At 44.2% G+C, this 21,602-nt stretch overlaps 6 protein-coding genes across 8 annotated transcripts; 3 read left to right on the top strand and 3 right to left on the bottom strand.

Annotated features, from left to right (window-relative positions):
* Window positions 1-118: 118 nt before the first annotated feature.
* Window positions 119-2,146, bottom strand: GL218_00463 (Lactose permease; the record flags this gene model as incomplete). Its single annotated transcript, XM_033576885.1, has 7 exons — window positions 119-480; window positions 531-759; window positions 818-884; window positions 938-1,602; window positions 1,651-1,731; window positions 1,826-1,857; window positions 1,912-2,146. 7 exons carry the CDS (start codon window positions 2,144-2,146, stop codon window positions 119-121), a joined length of 1,671 nt encoding a protein of 556 aa, XP_033442350.1.
* A 1,413-nt stretch (window positions 2,147-3,559) lies between these two features.
* GL218_00462 (Cytochrome b2, mitochondrial) lies at window positions 3,560-4,536 on the top strand (the record flags this gene model as incomplete). Of its 2 annotated transcripts, none has more annotated exons than XM_033576884.1 (3): window positions 3,560-4,265; window positions 4,323-4,396; window positions 4,450-4,536. In XM_033576884.1, the coding sequence occupies 3 exons, from the start codon at window positions 3,560-3,562 to the stop codon at window positions 4,534-4,536; spliced, it is 867 nt and encodes a 288-aa protein (XP_033442349.1). The 2 variants fall into 2 exon arrangements, with proteins under 2 accessions (XP_033442349.1, XP_033442348.1); XM_033576883.1 differs by having other exon boundaries at window positions 3,842-4,265.
* A 174-nt stretch (window positions 4,537-4,710) lies between these two features.
* Window positions 4,711-6,787, bottom strand: GL218_00461 (Lactose regulatory protein LAC9; the record flags this gene model as incomplete). Its single annotated transcript, XM_033576882.1, has 3 exons — window positions 4,711-5,261; window positions 5,399-6,672; window positions 6,783-6,787. 3 exons carry the CDS (start codon window positions 6,785-6,787, stop codon window positions 4,711-4,713), a joined length of 1,830 nt encoding a protein of 609 aa, XP_033442352.1.
* Window positions 6,788-7,783: 996 nt separating this feature from the next.
* Window positions 7,784-10,609, top strand: GL218_00460 (Beta-mannosidase B; the record flags this gene model as incomplete). The annotated part of the gene is made up of 4 exons (XM_033576881.1): window positions 7,784-7,911; window positions 7,983-8,932; window positions 8,991-9,413; window positions 9,468-10,609. 4 exons carry the CDS (start codon window positions 7,784-7,786, stop codon window positions 10,607-10,609), a joined length of 2,643 nt encoding a protein of 880 aa, XP_033442351.1.
* Window positions 10,610-11,246: 637 nt separating this feature from the next.
* GL218_00459 (uncharacterized protein) lies at window positions 11,247-12,647 on the bottom strand (the record flags this gene model as incomplete). 2 transcript variants are annotated; one of them, XM_033576879.1, is made up of 2 exons in its annotated part: window positions 11,247-11,582; window positions 11,643-12,647. In XM_033576879.1, the coding sequence occupies 2 exons, from the start codon at window positions 12,645-12,647 to the stop codon at window positions 11,247-11,249; spliced, it is 1,341 nt and encodes a 446-aa protein (XP_033441896.1). The 2 variants fall into 2 exon arrangements, with proteins under 2 accessions (XP_033441896.1, XP_033441895.1); XM_033576880.1 differs by lacking the exon at window positions 11,247-11,582 and having other exon boundaries at window positions 11,616-12,647.
* Window positions 12,648-18,728: 6,081 nt separating this feature from the next.
* Window positions 18,729-20,733, top strand: GL218_00458 (3-(3-hydroxy-phenyl)propionate/3-hydroxycinnamic acid hydroxylase 2; the record flags this gene model as incomplete). The annotated part of the gene is made up of 4 exons (XM_033576878.1): window positions 18,729-18,812; window positions 18,871-18,994; window positions 19,050-19,175; window positions 19,235-20,733. 4 exons carry the CDS (start codon window positions 18,729-18,731, stop codon window positions 20,731-20,733), a joined length of 1,833 nt encoding a protein of 610 aa, XP_033441897.1.
* Window positions 20,734-21,602: the final 869 nt, after the last annotated feature.

Raw genomic sequence — 21,602 nt, 5'->3', positions numbered from 1 at the left:
TAGCCGTAATCAGTAATGACTTAACCTAATGCAATATGGCTTAGACCAAAGGATCCTGCACTTTATGTCTACAATAGCTTCATTAATACAATGCGGGTTTTCTTTTTCTAAAACTGCTTTATGCTATCTGTACATCTTCTATGACATTCACCCGTTCTTCTTTGATGATTCTCCTTTGCATATTCTTTGCCTCAACACTAGCCTTCCGTGGATTCTCCGCTTCGAAAATCACGTCCAATTCTTCGAGAGTCATCCCCTTAGTCTCAACGAAAAAGAAATACATAAACGCCATCTCGAAGCTATCCCAGAATACGAAGAACACGTAGAACCAATATCCAATTGAGCTAAGGGCGATGGGGCCGACGAACGTGTTCAAGAAGCCGGCCGCCCCAGCAGTTAGTTTAAACGTCCCCATTGCCTTGGCCCGCATCTTGTTTGAAACCACCTCAGCCGGATAAATTGGTTGCATTGGAGTGTAACCTAGGTAGATATGAGCAATCTTTGTTATCAAGACGAACAGTAGTACTCACCGGTTGCGAAGATAGCTCCAAAGAGAAAGATGAACACAATTGACATTGTAGCAGCAGCACTGTTGTCATATTCGACTTTACCGGCGGCTCCGGCAGCGACGAGAGCAAGACAAATGGTCATTCCTAGAGTGCTACCCAGTAACATTTTTCGGCGTCCTACGATATCATGAAGACGAGCTCCGCAGACCGAGAACACCCACCCAATGACAGAATATATGATGTTAAGAATCTATTATAAAGAGTCAGTGTTTAGAAAGGTATTGCATAGTAGGTCTATTATCACCCACTAATTTCGTATTGGTGTCAGTAATACCAATCCCATCTAGCATGGTAGGAAGATAATAACTAATAATACTAAAGCTATATGTCAGCGTTAAGTTTTGCTCCTTGGTTCTCTGGTGGCGTACTTATTTCCACTGAACTGTCCAAACCAGGAGAATGCCACGTTCAGCATGAGCCTATACCTACTTGAACGTGTTTCAACGAGAACTCTGAGGTCAAGAAGATCCTTCCAGGTCGCTTTAGACGTGCCTTGAACTGTCCCCAGCATCTCTTTCATCTGTAGAGTCACAAGGGGGTGGTCAGGATCACCGTTAGTGTGATATCTAGTGATTATATCTCTAGCTTTTTCATGTCGGTCATTTGCAATTAAGTACCGCGGTGATTCGGGGAAAAACTTGATGATAAGGCAAACTACTCCAGGACACACCATCTGTAGCCATAAAGGAATACGCCAGTCTAGGTCGCCACGATCTGCAAGATGAAGATGACATGCGTAGACAGAAGAAGTAGCCAGGATAGAGCCAACATTATAAAAGGTGTTGTACGCTCCAGCAATAGTTCCTCGGTATGCGGCTGGGGAGATCTCGACAAGGTAAAGAGGAGCTGCTGTGTGCGCGCAGGTAGCGAAGAACGACAGAAGAAAACGTCCTCCAATGAACATAGGTAGGTTGGTGGATAGAGCCGTAATAATGGTGCCAATACAAACACCAAGGCAGCCAAAGAAGATATGCCACGTTCGCCCGTACCAGTCTGTCATCCAGACAAAAAGAGCACCGCACATTTGACCTACCTACGGAGGTTAGCCCCTGTCATAGTAGTTACTGTTTGAAGCACTTACTTGGAATATAGCAAACACAATGCCAGTTGAAGCATTTCCTTTAACCGGAAGCCCAAAATATCTGGTATAATTTGGAAGAGCCTGCTAGCAGTGTTAATGTAACTTACTCGAAATTGTATATGAAACTCCATTCATTGCTTTTAATTAACAGCTTTGATAAGTAGATACTGCTTACATTAATAGAGCTCATTAATGAGCTGTCGAATCCTAGGGCAATCAATATTGGCCCTGAAATGGGTAAGATATGCGAGACATACTAACCGTTCATAGTAGAGCAAAGAAAAACCATTCCAGCTAGAAGGTAAAGCTGAATATAGCCAGGGCCTCGAGGATTCGGCTTGTTTGTCGCCATGATGGCTGCATATGTTTCCGGACTGGGCTCGATCCCGTCGACGTCGTTGAGATGAATATGCTGTCCTTGTTTATCCATTGAATCATGACTTAAACGAATATTCGACGCTTTAGAAGCTTGCATATTTCTAACTTGGTCCGCCATGGTTAAGATGGTGACGAATAGCAAAGTTTGCTCTCTTGGCTAAAACAAGAACAATTAAGAGTTAAGACTAAAACGAATCAGCACGAGATCATCGTCTTATACGAGTACTTCACACGACGCGAGAAACCCGAAGAAAACCTATCAACCCCGGCTCTCTATTCCCCTGGTAAGCCCCAGGAACACGGGTTCCCCATGGGGCCTGTAAATTTCCCACGGGTTGTTTCTAGGAAGTGGGGAGCCAAAGGATACCATTCGATCTAGGGTCATGTTGCGACTCCAAATCAGATGTGATTGGCCTTCGGGAATTTAATTCCCCAGGCATCTAGGCCCTAGAGGCCCTAAGGTAGAGGCTTCTTTGGTGGGGGTAGCGTTCTAATTTAGAATTGCGGTCTTATATAAATCCCCCTTCCTGAAATAGAATGCGGTTAAACAAACCACCGACCGCCACCAAGCGGTAAGGCCACTATCATCAATAGAGTTGGCTGCAGCTTGAGGTGTTCTGGGTCTTGAATAATTCGAGGTTTGTGGCTTTAACCCCTGAGAGCTATTACTAGGGGGAAATATCATTTAGCAAATGAATTTCAATATGAGTGTTTTGTGTACGAGATAGTCAAATTATAATAGTGTAAGTCAGGGGTCAGTCGGTTGAGCGATCTTACATTGGCACTGCTAAGGTACGAGTATCTATCAAATTACGGCGGTTCTGATTTTGCAAAACTAGGCGATTATGGGTCAAATGTGGAAATTGGCAGAATGTAATTGATAGATACCGGAAGGTTATTTAGAGGCTTGCTAATATTTCGCAGTGAGTGAGCATAGAGCTCAAGAGAGTTGCTGGATGGTCTTACATGGGAAGGTATATGATGTAGGTTATCAAAGTATAGAGAGGATCTGTATTGAATGGGCGTTGAGCTAACTCGACTTGAGTAGATCACTTCGTTCGTCCCAAAACATCCTGGAGGGAGAAGTATTCTGCTGAAGAATGCAGGGCAAGACGCGTCGGCGGCATTCGATTCGGTCCACCCAGTTGAGATACTGGATGAGTATTTAACGCCAGACCAAGTAATAGGAACAATTGAACCAGGCGACGCTGCCGAGGACAAGATGGAACGGAAAGCTAAACATGATTCGCATATAGGATTAAAGGAAACCTCGTCGATCACATTGCCGCCCCTTACGTCGATGTTGAGTGTATCTGAGATTGAATCGCACGCGATGAAACGTCTATCACCCAAAGCGATATCATATTATGTCTCTGCAACTGATGACCAACTCACAAAGGAAGCGAATGGTCAGATATACCGGTCTATCCTCCTGCGACCGCGGGTCTTTGTAGACTGCACAGAGTGCTCGCTAGAAACATCGATATTGGGGAATAGGGTAGGCCTACCAATATATGTCTCCCCAGCTGCCATGGCTCGTCTGGCCCATCCGAGTGGCGAAGCTGGAATAGCCCGCGCATGCTCAAAATACAACGCGCTTCAGATCATCAGTAAGAATGCCTCGATGTCACCGCCAGCAATTGTGAGTGCTGGGCCTGATGCAGTCTTCGCGTGGCAACTATATGTGCTCAAGGACCTCGCAGCAACTGAAAGGACTCTAGCACAAATCCGCAAAATCCCCCAGATTAAGTTCATCGTCCTAACGCTAGACGCACCGTTTCCTGGAAAACGTGAAGCAGATGAGCGCTTCAAAATGGCAGAGGTAGCTGGCGGGGCGCCACCGCAGGCTTGGGGGACAGAGTCGGCGTTGACATGGAGAAAGACATTGGAATGGCTAGGTAAACATACAAGCTTGCCGATAGTCCTCAAAGGAGTCCAGACACATGAGGATGCATACGCCGCAACGCTGTTCCCTGCTGTTAAAGCTATTATCATTTCGAATCATGGCGGTAGGGCGCTTGATACTGCACCTCCACCAATTCAAGTTCTATTAGAAATTCGAAAATTCTGCCCGCAGGTTTTAGACTGCATTGATGTACTCGTCGATGGGGGTGTCAAGCGAGGTACAGATGTTGTGAAGGCCCTGGCGTTAGGAGCGAAGGGTGTTGGGATCGGCCGGGCCGCCCTCTACGGGCTCTCAGTTGGAGGAGAAAAGGGTGTGGAGAGAGTGCTCAAGAGTAAGTACTTAAGTTAGGGAGTGCGTAGATGATATCCATGGCTGACATATGGTATAGTTCTAGCTGACGAGACCCAAACGGCGATGAGGTTACTTGGTGTGAAGAATGTATCGGAGCTTAGTCTGCAGCACGTAAGTCATATCGTACCTATACGTTCCAACTATTTTGACTAACCATATAATAGATTAATACAAGTGCGTTAAAATCGAGGCTGTTTGATGGGTCTTCAGGTCTCGAGGAAATTGAAAGGAAACTCCAGTCTAAATTGTGAAAATGTTGCTAGGATTAGTAAAATGGGTTAATGGATAGGTACGCATACCATTAAATAAGGCATGAACATAATAAGATCTTAAAACTCCTTAAATTGTCATTGAATATCCAGTAGGTCGATGAATCACCTGATCGAGTATAGTATATACATGTTTATTCGTCTTTAGATATCGTTTCATTGAGCTACGAAGAAAGCTCCCTGGAGATCATCGTCCATTAGGAACGAGCCCCAGTCCAACTCGGCGGTAAGCTGTTCATCATACCAGCCGAAGAAATTTGAATCTCCATCCTGAGATGGGGTTCGGCCAGCAACTTCCGCTTCACCAGTAATTGCTTCATATATCGCTGCGACTATGTCTGGTCCCCTATCGGAAGCCCGCATCCACGGCTTCATTTCTGAGAAAGTTTCGAGAGCTTTGACCAAGCTTGCGCGAGCCGAGGTCAATGACTCGGCATTCGGATTGGGGCGCGATTGCTCAATCACGATGGAAAGTAGAGGAATCATACAGGCTTGAAAAAGGTACCAAGCTGAGTTCCAGACGTGAATTCTGTTTGGCGTCCAGTACAGTGCTATCGAATCAATAGCTTCACCCGCGACGGTTCGGCAAGTATCAATAATTTGAAGTTCTTCTGCGCTAAGCTGAGCCTTTTGAATGCGGCTATGGGCAAGATATAATATTAGAGATCGCATCAGAATTAAACGTATATTAAGGTAGCGGTTGCGCACTAACAGTGTAGAAGTCAGTAGATATTTCTTTTAACAGTTTTAATATTAGTAACAACCCCCTATCGACACCATCAAGCAGCTTTGTCCCCCGATATGGGATAAAAAAGGGACGAAGGAAACTTTGAATGCTACATACTGAATTCGCGTGCAATTGTGAGACGTGATGGCGAGTTTGTCGGTGACCTAAGGACTAGAGGTATGGAAGCGTACCACGTTTGCAACTCTTCATCATAAGACACTGCCTCGGCGATCGTAAGACGACTGAACCGTGCAAAGCGATTCTGTATGCGGTTGCATGATAGGCAAAACTGGAGACTAGCAGATAATGACATTGCCATATGATCATTTTCAGTTAAAAGACTGGGAAATAAAGTGTCCATCGTGGTGCCCTCCCATCTACCACAGGTTGGACGGCCCAGTGTCATACTTGCCCAAGTATCAAGACAGAATAAACTCCACCACGTCCTACGTTTAGTTTCGGTGCGGCTTAGCTTCGTTTCCTCTTGAATTTTACTATTAGTGGTATTTCGATGCCTAGACTCTCTATGTAAACCTAGAGCGATGGCGACGCGGTGTGCAGCACCAAGGACAGCATAGGCCATATTCGGGGCATTTCGATAATGCAAATAGAGTCCCCCAAGCAAGCAGAGAGCTTGTAAGCTTTCTAGATTGCCGGCACCGAAGCTATCGAGATCTAAAAAGTTGCGAGCCTGTTCGTAGTATTGTTCATGAAGGGTATCGCTCCCAGAGGCTATAGAGCCAAGAGTTATCACCATGTTCAGTAGACCGAGCCAACCAGGATCTCTGCGATGTCTTAAGGAGTAGGAATTCCGGAAGTCTTCTTCATCTAGCATGGGAACGATTGGATGAATATGCTCGAAATAGAAATCGATACATCGTTGCTCTTTGAGGAGATGGGTACTCAAGTCCCCGCTCATAAATGGTACAGTTTGAGATTGGGGTTGAATAGGATTCTCAGACCATTTCTTGGCTTGCTCAGCAACGCGATGCTTTGCCGAGGGACAAAATCGGAAAACTGCTCGGAGAATGGCGCTGATTGAAGTCACTCCTAGATAAGAGCGACGGTGTTTGTCGGTTGCGAGATTGATAGCGTTGATATCATCGGCAGCCTGCAGTACAGGCGGCTGGTGACTTGACTCGTCCCATTGCCGATCGGTCGCAGGCTCGCCGTTTTCAGATACTTGGGCGGAATCATCAGCCGCTTCGGCATATTCAGCAGGCCGGCTAACTAATTCCACCGATGGCCCTTTAGATACTGAGTTTACGCGAAGGATTTCTAGCAACTCATCACGACTCTTGCCAATGAGCTCATCCACGGACGCGTCAGGAAATAGCTGTTCGAGGACCTCTGTTCGTGACCTTAATCGCTCTGACACCTCCTCAAGGGTACTAGGTCCAGCCGTGTAAGTTAGGTATATATAGAATTTAGAGGATGAAAAAAATAAGGGATACTTGGTTTAGAGTAGGTATATTGAAATGGTTAGGTACCTTCTACTAACAGCATTCCTTTTGTTCCGCTGCCGATAGTTACATAGATGTGAGACCTTGTAATACGTACAAGAGCTATGATACGTATCAATATACAATCCGTGAGATACCTAATGCGATACGGCTACTTGCCTACATGGGTGGCCACCATCACACTTAACCTTCCGCCTAGTATAGCCAGTCAAGTCTTAGCAACCGAGTCAAAAGGGGGATCCTTAGCGTCACGTACCTCGTGCATTCCGAGCACGACTTATTAAGGCGAGCTGGTGCTGGTGGTGATGGGCTCGTTTTCTGATGGCTGCTGAAATTGTGGAACATCAACGCAATGGGACATAGTCACGTATTTGTGACCACTCATTCATTGAAAAGGGGCTTCATCGAAGGGGACTTGGTGTGATCAGGTGAAATTCCCCAGAGGAACTGGATTAACGATGTGGAGTATTGTGAAAGCCCTTGCATAAGACAAGCTTTTAATTTAATATATTTGCTTAGATGAAGATTTATGTTGTAACAACAGAGGTATCGCTACAAACCGATAAACTTCCCCAGTCGCCCCGCACGAAGAATTGAATTTCCGTATACTAGAAACAGCATTCCCACTATCAACCTTCTAAGATACCTACCTAGGTACACTTACCTTAGGTACCTAACCTCAGGAGGTAGTTACCTTTATAGGCACCTATCTATTACCCATCTAATTGGTACCTAAGTTACGAACTATCAATTTAAGCCTTGATATGTCTCGGTCTCTATATCCCGATACGGATATTTGAATTGTCCACTCAGGAGAGTTCTAATGCCGTCTTGCAACATGACAGGGATGATCATAAACAAGAACCTTCAGGAACCTCGTTTGTATTCTGGACACTTATACTCTGGACTCATCGGGTATCCGTACAACTTCATTCAAAAAAAGGACCTTCTATAAACCTGACATAATCTATTTCGATTTGAAAACGGGCTTTAGCATTCTAGGTGTCATCTAGGCAATTCGATTATACTTCCACCCACCATGGCTTCTACCAAACACATTCTTGATCAGGGATGGACTTTCCAGCAAAGCAACATTTCCTCGGACGACTGGCTCCCAGTGCAAAAAGTCCCAAGTCAAGTTCATATAGATCTACTAGCCAATAACAAGTAAGGATAATTGTCTTCTCTTCACAGTGTCATTACTCTTAGTATGATAGAAAATACTAATCCATTGGTAGGATCCCAGACCCATTCAGCGATCTCAACGAACTAGCAGTACAGTGGATTGCTGAGAAGGACTGGACATACAAGGTCCAATTTCAGAGACCCTCACGTCCTGTAGTTGATGGATCGCTCATCACGGATGTTGTCTTTGAAGGTCTTGATACCTTTGCAACAGTACTATTGAATGGAAGTGATATTTTAAAGTCGGATAATATGTTCTTGTCTCATCGAATAGAGATCTCCAACCTTCTTAAGGATGTCAATATTCTCGAAATCAAATTTGACTCGGCTTTGCTACGGGGCCGGCAGCTGGTAGAAGAGCACAGCCATGAACACACGTTCTACGTACGGCAAACAGAAGTCGGTCGTGTTCCTGTGAGAAAGGCTCAATATAACTGGGGCTGGGATTGGGGACCGATATTAATGACGGCTGGGCCCTGGCGGCCAATTTACCTAGAACAATACGTCTCAAGAATTGATGATGTTTGGACCCATTACGAAGTTAGTGAAGACTTGAAAAGATGTTCAGGCCGCATCTTTGCCAAAGTTGCGGGTACAAGTCAAGAGTCAATCGTACTTTCAGTATCCTTCCGAGGGACGACTATTTGGGAAAAAGAATGCGTCGTTAACTCTGATGGGCTTGCTGAGACGGAGTTCCAGATCGACAACCCAGAGTTATGGTACCCATTTGGCTACGGTCAACAAGCCCGTTACGAGCTGAAGGCAACTATTGCAGGCAATGAAAAGACCAAACTTATCGGCTTCCGGCGAAGTGAATTGGTTCAGGACAAGGACGAGTTTGGCAAATCCTTTTACTTTCGCATAAACGGAATCGACGTGTTCGGTGGTGGATCGTGTTGGATCCCCGCCGACAGTTTCCTCTCACAAATCCCGGCACAACGATACCGTGACTGGATGAAGCTCATGGTAGATGGGAACCAGCATATGCTTAGAATATGGGGCGGTAAGATATAATATTAGAATATTTCATCTGGCGTATAGTCACTGACTAGCGATTATAGGGGGGGTTTATGAGGACGACACCCTTTTTGACGCTTGCGACGAGCTTGGAGTCCTTGTATGGCACGACTTTCAATTCGCATGCGCCAGTTATCCAACGTATCCCTCCTACTTGGAATCTGTTGAACAAGAAGCAAGACAAAATCTTCGTCGGCTGAGGTTTCATCCCTCCTTAGTGATATGGGCCGGAAATAACGAGGACTACCAGGTCCAGGAGCGTTACCATCTTGATTACGATTACGAAGGGGACAAAGATCCTCAATCATGGTTGAAGTCCAGTTTCCCGGCTAGGTACACATACGAGTACCTACTGCCTAAGATCGTTAAGGAAGAGGATCCATTCATGATCTATCACCCAAGTAGCCCATGGGGAGATGGAAAGCACACTACCGATAAGACAGTAGGAGACATTCATCAGTGGAATAGTAAGTCATGTATATTCAATCAGTATAATTTTCTCCTGCGCTAACAATATGAAGTATGGCATGGTGCGATGAATAGATATCAGGAGACTTATCTACTTTCTGGTCGATTTATCAGCGAGTTTGGAATGGAGGCTTACCCGCATCTCGAAACAATTCGTGACATGATTAAAGACCCACAGCAACAGTACCCGGGATCGATGATGATGGACTTTCGTAATAAAGCTATTGACCATGAGCGCCGTATGATAACGTATGTTGCAGAGAATTTCTTGGTGAAATATGACCTTCCTTCATATACCCACCTCACGCAAATTGTTCAAGCGGAAACTATGCATTTCGCCTACAAAACATGGCGCCGAGAATGGGGCAAACCTGGAGCGCGTAAGTGTGGGGGTGTGCTGGTATGGCAATTGAACGACTGCTGGCCGACAATGAGCTGGGCTGTGGTTGACTATTATCTCGTCAAAAAGCCAGCATTTTACGCAATTGCGAACGCCCTGAAGCCACTAGCTGTAGGTGTGTCTCGAACGTATCACGAATGGACAACAGGTCACGCCGATCCCACTTTGCCTTCTCGAGACACGAAATTTGATCTTTGGGTCGTAAGCAATCGACAAGAAGCAGTCCAGCTCGAAATAACCCTCCGATTCATCTCAGTTCGGACAGGCCAGGATATTCAATCCCCTTTAAAACTCGATACTATATCGGCGCAGCCAAACAGCACAACAGAAATCTTTCAAGATCATGCTACCCCTGTGGTAGAATCTCAGTTAGCTGATACTACGCGACCATTCGACCTAGCGAAATACGACCCTTATATAATACATGCAATCGTCAAAGAGGATGGCCAGGTGATTGCGACCGATACCGCATGGCCGCAGCCACTGAAGTACCTGGACTTCTCCGACCGAAACATAAGATTCAATGCTTTATCTACCAACAAAGTCGCCATACTCTCTATTCGCCCAGTAAAGGGATTTGTCTTTGAAGAGACCCGAGACGTAAAACTAAGCGATAATGGGTTCGATCTCGTCCCAGGTGAAGAGAAGATTGTAGATGTATCCGGGGCGGCTTTAGACTCTTTACGATACACCTACATTGGAGCGCCAGAAGGGTCTTTGAAAGTGTCGACATATACATCGGAAGGGAGCTGGACGACATCAGTCGCTAGTCTTGTGTCAAAGATCACCTCTTGAAGAGCTATAAATAAGGAGAGTATTCTAAAGGGGAAGACGTGCTACACATGTATCTATCTTGGCGCTTGCTTCTAGCAGAATGATCAACGTGCCAGACTAAAGGTATGTCTGTGTGGAATAGTTTATAGTAGACTGCCGCCTGATCGGCTTGAGTCATTAATTTGAGAAATGGCCAGTCCGAGGTCTCCTTATACCACTAAAAATAGTCGTAGTATGAGAACGTCTTGTTATCAATAGTACAGCTAAATGTACCCCATTTTCATATGCATTTCAGAATTGTATTTATCAGATCTTTCAGGTTAGATTTGGATATGACTACTTCGCTATGTAAATATCCATGTAGTATATACTGCTGGAAACCCTATATGCCGTCTTATTTACAGCAAATATACCTCTAAATAAACCACTAATCTAAGGGTTCGTATGGTAACTACTTGCCTTACACATTCCGAGTGGCAAGCGTTTATAGAGTTATGGATAATCGACGTGACGAGCCCTCATAAGGATCGCACACTCTAATATGTTAGGCTAAGATCTCGCAAGATGGCCTAATCGACCAACGTGGTTATATACGAGGTTTTGATGCTATGCCGCGACGAAAGTTAGTATCCCAACGACGCGTTATCCTGAATCGTCTTCAGGGTAATATCCAACTTTGATTGTCACAATATGTATCCATCCGTTCAATGTAGTCCTTAACTCTCTCCATTACCCACCCTGACATCACTCGGGGGGTAGCGTCTTTAGAGATCTGATGTCCAAGAATAAGGGCCGTTGACGTTTTACAGGACTGATCTGTAAATGAGAATTGTACGCAATCGAGTTGCTTCTCACAGGTGTTGCGACATTCGTCGAAAGAAGTAACCGAACCCTGGTCAACATCTGATAAATTATCCCAATCACTAAGGTTTGACGAGAGACGAGGTAAGATATAATGTTTAAATACGTCTCCGTGACGTAGGCGAGACACGTTCTACCGGGAACTCTAATGTTAGCATGAGCCGATCTAAGAATTAACAAAGTTTAAGCTTACTTCCCGATTCCAAGTCTGTTCGAACTTGGCTAATTTATGATATTCCGCAGGTGGAAGATGGTGATAGCTTGCAGCGTAGTAACACCAGGGTGTCTTATTCGATCCACCAAACGATGAGTTGAAATTCATATCAGAGGGCTGGTCACCAGTCAGAGTCGGGAAGGACCATAGCAAATTTACACCCGAATCGGCTAGGGCTTTGCCTAAGATACAGTCACCAGCCCAGTGAGCGCCAGTCAGGTCGTCGTAGAACTTGAGCTTTTCTCTGCGGTGTGCCACAACCATCTTCAACGCCGGGTTAGAAATTGCGAAACCCCCACCACCATAAGCGAAGACGACGTCACCAATTTGCATCTGCATGCCTAGATAATGTGGCTTAGAAGGATCAAAATGGGCAAGCCATTCTAGTAGGGTTTGCCAGAGCATATAAGTATCGGACTCGATGAAGATATACCACTTCGCATCGGGTTGCTGGCGAAGGGCCTTTTCTGCTAACGGGAGAAACTTCCACTTATCCAACCTCCAACCAGGACTATCCCGTCCACCATTTGTATTTTTAGCTGAACTCCATTGCTCTAATTCTTCTGATGAAAAGGCCTCTCTACCCTTCTCTTGTAGACGGCGGTAATATTCGAAATCGGCATGCGTGGATATGATATCTGGGTTGATCTCGTCTAAAGCATTGTAGACATGATGTCCTTCAATATCCTCCTCGTAATCGGAATAGATGGCGTAGTGAGGAGCGCAGCGTAGGGTAGTCGAAAAATGAACTGGAAGTTTTTTAGGGGCCTCGGAAGCCCCTGTCCTGAGAATTACGAAGAGATCATCGAGTGCTTCAAGCGAGTCGCATGTTGAGGGAACGTCTTCTTCGTCAGGATATTTTTGGCTTACGGAAACCGGCTTGCGAAAAGAAAGATACTGCTGGAGTATTAGAAAAACCAAAATCGCCGCAAGCACTCGATATCCTGAGCGTGTAAAGGATGACGGGAAAATAGAAAACATCATACAAACTAAGATGTTGTATAGTTGAAGGAAAAATAATACCAAAAGGACTGAGTTAGAAATAACAGAGCTAGCTCCATTCAACCCAAGGACATGCCAACAAACCACGTTCGGAATTTTCGATGGTTCTAAAATAAAAAGGAAGTCTCCCTAAAACAAAGCAAGCCCTACGTTAGGTAGTGTATGTATGATGTAGTTATGCATGTATGTATCTCTAAAGAAAAGTAATGTACTCTGTAGATCATTAAGCAAAATAATCGAAAGACCAATCCTGCCAGCCTAGACATCCATGTCTATTAAGTGGGATTGGTACGGATCCATAGACAAGTTGTACCATAACGACTTGGCCTTGGCGGTATTAGCCACCAACGCTATCTGAGGTTTAGTTGGCTTAGCCCGTGCTTCGCCTTGGAACTAATGCAAGGGAGTAATAAGTAATAACAGAGCGCTTATAAAGACACTTAGATACGCAGAAAGGCGTCAAAAAAGGTGGCGCACCCACTACCAACGCATACAAAAGTATTATATTTCAAAAAGTTATTCTATACCCAAACCTACCTTTAAAAATAAAAAGAAATTATTATAATAAAATTAAGCTATTAAATTATAATCAGATGATTTTTTTATTATTTATATTAACCTAAATTGGTACGTAATTATAAGTTATATTATTATTGTAAAAGTATTAAATATTAATATAAAACCACCTCTATTTAAAGGCTTATTTCCCAATCTTAGACTAAATAAAAAATATAGTAAAATAGGCCATTATTAGGGCTATCGAATAGTATATTCCATAACCAATCTAGTCTTAAATTGGCTGAATTATAGCCGTTAGAAGTTAGAGTGTTTTTGGTATATTTTGGTAGGAAGCGCCACCTTTTTTGACGCCCTTCTGATACGGTGTATTATTATGTGTATTATGTGTATTATTATATATGTATTATACATATAGGACTAGGGTTCAATGCAACTCCTCCCCAGGATCATGATACCTACCAGCGAAATTCTCATGGTCGCGACACATACATTTATGTACGTTATTCACTCGGATATCTTTAGCGAACTTGCGGCTGAGTCCTTGGAACTCCATAGGGCTGCTTATTACAGGCCAGGATGAAATAAGCTAAACATACTAATTTACAATCCTTGAAAGTATGAATACCAAAAGCCAAACGGTAAGCCCAGTGGTGTAAGTTCCTGGCTTTGACCACTAAATTATACGAGTGACCATAACTCCCTCACGTTTTTCTGGTGCATTTCTCATTTTCCTTGCTATTGCTGCGTTGTTTTATATATTCTAGTAATCTTTGGGTATTTCCTAAAGGCGGCCATGGGGTTTGGATCGCTCTCTGCGTTCATATCGCTCATATTCTTGAGCTCCGCCATTCTTGCACAAGATCTCCCCGGGCCAGGCGAGCCGGCGTTCGAGTACACTGATGGCGCGTTCACAGAGCCGAGAGGATCCCAATCAACATATAGATTTGGAGCAACGATGAACGTTAGTTGGGATACAACCTACGAAACTTCGAATCTTTGGTTGATTGTTGGCTGGAGCTTCAACTCGCCTGTACAACTTGCATGTAAGCCGCATAATCTAACAATATTACTTTCAGCCCTATGAGATTAACTAAACAATACATAGCCAACGTAGGACAGACATGGTACGAATGGAAAGTGTCAACTGACTCAACGAATTCTTCGGAGATATACGCATTTCGCGTGGTCGATGCGTCTGGCACAACTGAAGAGCAACAAGGAGGTGGATTTTTGAGCGCGGCTTTTTGGATCGATGGTCTACAAACTACCACTTTATCGTCAACTATATCCCATATATCAACATCCGCCTCCGCACCTGTTACGACCTCTACCTGTTAGTTACAAATTTTCCCCCTGGTTTACTTCAGATTTAACTAATCAATACCGAAATAATAGCGACGAGCTCCTCGGTGACATCTCAGACCCCCGAGAGCACATCTGAGAATCAGTCTTCCGGCCTATCAGACAGCGGTAAGATCGGTGTTGGTGTAGGAGTAGGAGTTGGAGGTGTGGGTATCATTGCTCTCGTTTTAGGAATATTGTTCTTCAGACGGTCAAAGAACGATAGAACGCAAGCGGCTGACAGCATGGAGCCCTATTCTCAATCCCCGCAAACATTCCCCCCGACGCCACAACCCTACCACGGTGCTGCCGACGCCGAACTTCATGGCTATTATAAGCCGACGGGCCCAAGTGAGATGGAAGGAGTAGGTAGAAGTGCTGAGCTAGACGGAGGACAAAAGGATATATTAGCTCCCGGCGCATACACAGGCAATGCCCCTAGACAGCACCCTGCTGAGCTTCAAGGATGAATTCTTGTCAAAAGTCAGCGATTTATTTATAAGATACCCACGCTTTGATTTAAAAGATATATTTTTGGTCATAGGTAGATAGCCTGCGTGCTCGTTATGAGTAATGTAAATTTCTGAAGCTGCGAGCCGTATGATAATATTGTCGCTTGAATTTATTATTACAGTCGTCTCATTTTATGTTAAAGATCGTGAGCCGACGTCAGTAGCGGTTGGACCAACCTAACAAGTATCTACCCATACATGATAAACACGATACTCGATACAATTAGGGAGTTTAAGGTTGAGGAGGGTAAGTTAAACATTATATTTTGAATATTAGTGTTCAGTCTATTTTTTATGTTATTGTGTAGTTCGTACCCAGGTTAGGCACCTACATTCAACCTTTATTTAAGTTGGTATATGAACACGTTCACCCACCAAACATTAATCAACAATTCCTACTTTTTTCTATTGCGACGAAATGGCCACCAAAATTCAATTGGTAAACAAGTCTCTCCTTAAAGCAAACATGAAACACATGTCAAAACATCACAGTTCAGCAATGTTGGTTAGAGTAGGAAAGGCCACAACTTGATACCTGAATTTAAAGCCACTTATTGGTACTTCTTATTGTTCTTTAAACATATCGCACTGGGAGAAATTCTACCGCGAACGTCAAAACATGCGGCGTGTTACAATTTCGTGCGAAGCAAAGTGATAGAGAGATACCTCGTAACTGAAATAGATATCACTCTCAAATAGCCACAAAAAACATTGCATAATTTAGGTACATAAACTTCATGTGATCTCATGAACCCCCCGAATCCCTAGGCCTTCTGCCAAAACGAAAGGTTACCTATATGCTCGTAAAGGCAGCAGTCATATTAACTCCTCTAGATATCTCTGCTTCTTTAGGTTCTAGCGGGTACGCCCGCAATCGTGTTTTTGGATGAAGGGGCATTTTGAACCGATTCATCAATCGGTCTACATCGGCATACGTTAGTAGATCATTGCTTGATGAGTGTTTAAATAGCCCTGTTTAATATTAGTCAAAATTACTGGAAACTCAAAAGCTCCTCATACTTACGAAGCAAAACTTTGGGTAGCATCCATATTTTCGAGAATTTCTCTAAGAATAGTATGAGAGTACTCTCGGAATGAGCCAGACAGGATATTAACGACGACCCTACATCGGTAATACATCTGCGGTGCAGGTTCGTGACCCAGAGAGCCTTGAATATGATGAGACATAGTGCGGGATCAACACGAGACCAGAACTGGTTATTCCATTCATCGACAACCGAGACGATATCCTGGCAGGTGTCAAGACTCCGTTGCCAGCAGTCTAGCCATTGGGCCTCGTTGGTATAAAGGTTTGAGGGTAGGGAGGCGACAAGGCGCGTCATGTGCAGATGCAATATATTAGTAACTCGGATGCAATGGTGAACATCAGATTCTGCCGCTAATACATTGCGCTTTGGATTAAGATATCCGGGCGGAAGTGCGAGGAGAACTGAAGTAAGAGCATCTCCTAGAACAGCTGTTTTAGAGTCGACACATTTTCTCGTGGCCCTAAGTGTTAAGACGCTTCCCGCATGGCGCAACATTGCAGTGGTAAGAATATGAATGTTCAACTCCCGCCCACAATAGTTTAACACAACATCTTGCAAAGTTCTCCAGAGTTGGTCTATATCATCAGTTAGGAATAGTTTTGGCGAGTTTGAAACCACCTCATCAGATAATGACCTCCTAATGAGAGCGCTGTTGATGCTTTCCACATCGACCATATAAGGGGTACCCAAAGCAATATTTGAATATGAATCGAGACGGTAGACACACCACCATACGTATCTCCAATCTTCAATTTCATCTTCTGTCACTAACCCGTGATTAAAGGCTGAGCACAAGTCTGGATTCTCTATTTGATTGAGCCCCAAGGTATAAGCCTTACGCGTTAATCGGCTTATTCTCATCCCGGCTGATGGCCCAGGAAACTGATGAAAGTTGTAATAGGCGAGTAGGCATTCTTGCCTGAGGTGATCCAGACTAGTCTGAGAGCCTAACGAATCATTTTCATAAGCCGTCGTCCCAAGTAGTGAGTTTATACACGAGTCCACATCCTCAGAACACCAAAACTCAACTGGTCCTAAGAGTTTGGTTGTGATTGCGTTAATTATTACGACTAGACCATAACAAGCTACGCCTTCATCGTACGACTTAAGAAATCTGCTTTTCTGAAACAGTGGGATAGCGGGATGTACATCGTCGAAAAACCGCAGTAGACTTCCTAGGGTGTTAAAAGGGGGTTGATGGGCTATATAGGGGGTGAAACTAACATGTCTTTTTCCTGCGAAGAGTCCAAGTAATAGCCTGGGAAGCTAGGCAAGCCTAATGCAGGTACAGCCATAGACACATACGGTAAGAAGCTCGGACCGACACGATCAATGCATGGTGCGAAATGTACTGAAACATTATCGTTGAATATTGGGGTTTCAAATTGATCATAACGCTGTAAATACGTCATAGGTGTTGATTCATCGTTGTTCGCTTGTTGATTTAGTGGGTTGATGGCCACCGGATTCGATACTAAACTATTGCGAGTCCTCGGCCGAAATCCTCTTGGAGGACCTGGCTTTCGCTTTCGTGTCGAATATGTACATGAATAGCCAGATTCTAAACAACGAGAGCAATGGGGACGTTGTAAGTCACCTAAAACTTATAGTGTCAGCATATAAGCAGGAATCATGTTATGAATTGTCCGCTTCACACTTGACTTTTTTCCTAAGATAATGTTAGCACCCCTTGTCCTTATTGCGACAATCAATTACAGTAGCAACAAACTTGATGCATCGGTCGCAGACACGACTATGAGCAGGCATATTAAACATGTATTTGCATCGATTCTAACCGTCGTCAATATAAATACATGGGTTTACGGGAAATCATTTGCTTTTCTAAACTTATGAATAAATTGATGTTTCCGTTGAGGTTGAGGATATCGAACTCTTCCGTGCCGTCGCGATCTCGCTTCTCATTTCTTGTGGCTAAGATAATGTGGCTAATTAGATGTGGCTTGAACATAGTCTCATGAAATTCCCCCCTATTCACCCCCTTTTTCTATGCCAGTCCCTAATTCTAACAATCTAACATTCAGTATTAGCTCATTCAAGCAACTCTAACGTGAAGATTAATGAGAAACGTGATGATATGTATAATTAGTAATTCATTAAACGCTTCGATAGTTCAGTCTAACTATAGTTAACTACCTGTATTCATTATACCTTTTGATGTAGAGTTACCGGTTTAATGTACTTGAATTGAAAATGTATAGGTACCCAAATTATATATATATAATACCGTCAATTTATCACCTTATTACATATTTACGAAGACATTAATTAACTATTGAAGCGTACCTTGGAAGGTTATACCCCAACCTAAGCGGTGTGGTGAAGTTCCTCCGCGGAGGAACTCCAACTTTGGGTCGGAGGAACTGAACTACTGCCGTACCAACTTAAGGGCGAGTATTAGGCCATGTAGTATGATTTTCTAATGAAATATTTTAGTGAAGGATCCCCGGAATAGCGAATTTCGCATATTCTACTTATTTTTGGCGCCTATAAGTAAGTTGAAGTACTGAGCGACTCGTCACTTAGGATTCGCCGACCCGACAACGAAATATACTTTGGCTATAAATGGTGCAAAATCCCTACTTTGGTTTTATTTTCATTTTATATAACACCTACACTCGAACATGGAACAAACAGAGGTCATCATCGTGGGTGCTGGCCCATCCGGTCTAGCTTTAGCACTCTCATTGGCTAAATTCAATGTTCATGTGAGTCTTAGTATTTCTCATCGGATAATAGAATGACCATTGTTGATAATCTTGATAGTCTGTCATTTTAGAGAAGGAATCTGAGATTACACAAGATCCAAGAGGCGTTTATCTCACTAATGATGCGGTTCGCATCTTGTGGAATCTTGGCCTCGACGACATCCTAGAGGAGATTGGACACGGTATGTTCTTATGTTACAAGGCTGTTAAAATTATATGGCTGATGATATCCTCAAGAGCTATCCATCATCAACTTCCATCAGACTTCATTTGCAAATGACCCCTTCTACGTGATGGATATCGGTAGTGACGGGTTCTGGCAAGTACTTCCCAACGCTGTGCTTCACACTCAACCAAAACTAGGTAAGATTACTAAACTACCTTTCACGTAGAGACGAACGATCTAACATATGTGATAAAAGAGAGTGCAATGCGACGAAAGGTTGCCGAGTCGCCGTACTGCAATCTGCGATGTCAGTGCGAAGTAGTAGATATGAAACAAGAGGGCGGCCGTCCTGTTATTGAATACGAAAACGAGAAAAGAGCTCGCCGTAAGATTTTGGGCTCCTTCGTCGTTGGAGCCGACGGAAAGAAAGGTATTGTGAGAAAAAACTTCCTCGAGGAGTTAGCTGGAATTAAGCAAGTTGAGGGCTCGTACCGCTATGATGGAACGTGGATCGCGGCGAACTTAAAGCTCACGGTACCAACTCCAGAGACACATCCCGACTTCCCCCTTTGGGAACTTGGATTCAACCCTGAAGCAGTATACGACCTTTTCTGGCCGAAAGGTTGGCATTTCTGTAGCCCACCGGGAAGAGCGACTGCCGCGGGGAGATTTGGCCCTCACATGGAGCGGTTGTGGCGCCATGAGCTTGAGCAGAATGACTGGGACGATTCCATGGATGCTGAGAAGCTCTTATGGGCGAATATCAAGCCTATGATTACACGTACGAAGGATACGTCAAACAAGCGGTTCCCCTGTGGCGATGTCACATACCCGCGCGATTGTATCAGCATTATACGGTGCCGCCCATATTTATTTACCCACAAGGTCGTCAATAAATGGTATCACGACCGCATTATTTTGATTGGCGACGCGGCACATGTGTTCCCGCCATTCGGGGGCCAGGGTATTGCAAGCGGGTTTCGCGATGCCCACCAGCTTGCCTGGCGCATCTCATTACATCAGCTTCTACCTAAGAGCGACAGATCGCTCCGCGATAACCTTCTAGAAGGTTGGGCACGGGAACGCCGCTATGGTGTCGACGACGCTACAAAAATCACAAGCCTAAATGGCAGGTTATGCAATAAAGGCGATGATTTTTATTTCTGGCTGATACGCACGATAGTTTGGCTCTTGAGAAGCATTTCGACTATCTTTAGCATGCCGGATCCTATAGCTGCTTCAGAGACCAATGGATATCAGTATGTTGACGATGGCTTCATTTTGAAGAAATTTCATGGCGGCAAGCGCCTAGCTCAGATTTATGTGGAATCAAGTCACCAATCTCCCATGCTATCGGATGAGTTGATAAGGAATACTAAGACGGTGATGACGTTACTGGTCATAGCAACAGGCCAGTATAAAGATATAGTTACGGAGGCGCAAGAAGTTCTCAGAGCAGTTGACCTGAACCCATCAGTCTTGTCGGAAATATCTCTCCGGGTTTTCTCTCTCGATACCCCATCTGATACCGATGGTGTTGAGGTATATTTTCCTACACCTACTCGTCGCCTCGTCGATTTAGACATCTCGGTCAAACCAGGATATAGCCCATCCAACTATCTACGTCGGCTGGGCCCAGGTACAAAATTTGTTATTGTTCGCCCCGATTTATACACATTCGCTCTCGCGAATAACACGGAAGAGTTGGTAGAATGTCTTAGAACACTCCGGTCACGGCTTCAACAAGAAAGTTGAGCTGCACAGTCAAGATCGGGCATTATGTTAGTTACCTAACCCACCTCAACCGTTTTGTAGAATACCTGGATCCAGAAACTTAAACGTACGGATGTAAGATTCGGGGGTAGATATGCAGCTTCTTGCACACCGCCGGATCCACAAAATCCCTCATTGAGTCCTTATTTTTGAATGCGTTGTCAGAATTTAGTATAAGCCGTATCTAACGGTGGTAGTATGATTATCCACTCTGGGAGTACATATAAAAGGCTTGTATATAATACCTTAGGTACATTTTCCCAACCTGACTTAACACTCCTACCATCTTCTTATCTACACTGCCTAACCTAGTCTTCTGTCACTATGCAAACAGGTAGCTGTCTATGCGGAGAAATTAAGATCGCCTACGAAGGTGATCCGGTATACCGGGTGAGCTGCCTTGAAGGTACTACATATCCGGTATATACTGATAGTAAAAGGCAATATGTTATTGTCACGATTGCCGGAAAATGGCAAACGGACAGGTTTTCCAGGTGTTAAAAACGAACTTCTCGGTGACTAAGGGCGAGCCAAAGACGTATACGAAGGTGTCAGATCACGGAAATGTGAGTCTAAGACCAGATGTCTCCGGAGTCCATGATCTAATCCAGCCGCCCGATATAGGAAATTATAACCCATTTCTGCGCAACATGTGGCACGGCTCTGTTTCGAAGCGGCGGAGCGGAGATAAATAAAGATAATATAGGTATTCGCGCTGGTGTATTGGATGATCAAAGCCTTCTGAATAACCCCCCTGCCCTTGAGGTCTATGTTGAGAGACGACCACCGTGGATAAAGCAGGTTGAGGGTGCTATCCAATTGAATCACAAATATGAGGTTATTTCTCAATG

This window comes from Daldinia childiae (genome assembly GCF_008694065.1).
Source record: "Daldinia childiae strain JS-1345 chromosome Unknown Scaffold1, whole genome shotgun sequence".
NCBI classification, from domain to species: domain Eukaryota; kingdom Fungi; phylum Ascomycota; class Sordariomycetes; order Xylariales; family Hypoxylaceae; genus Daldinia; species Daldinia childiae.
Note: the sequence above shows the minus strand (reverse complement) of the source record. Positions and strands in the feature narration are given on the sequence as shown.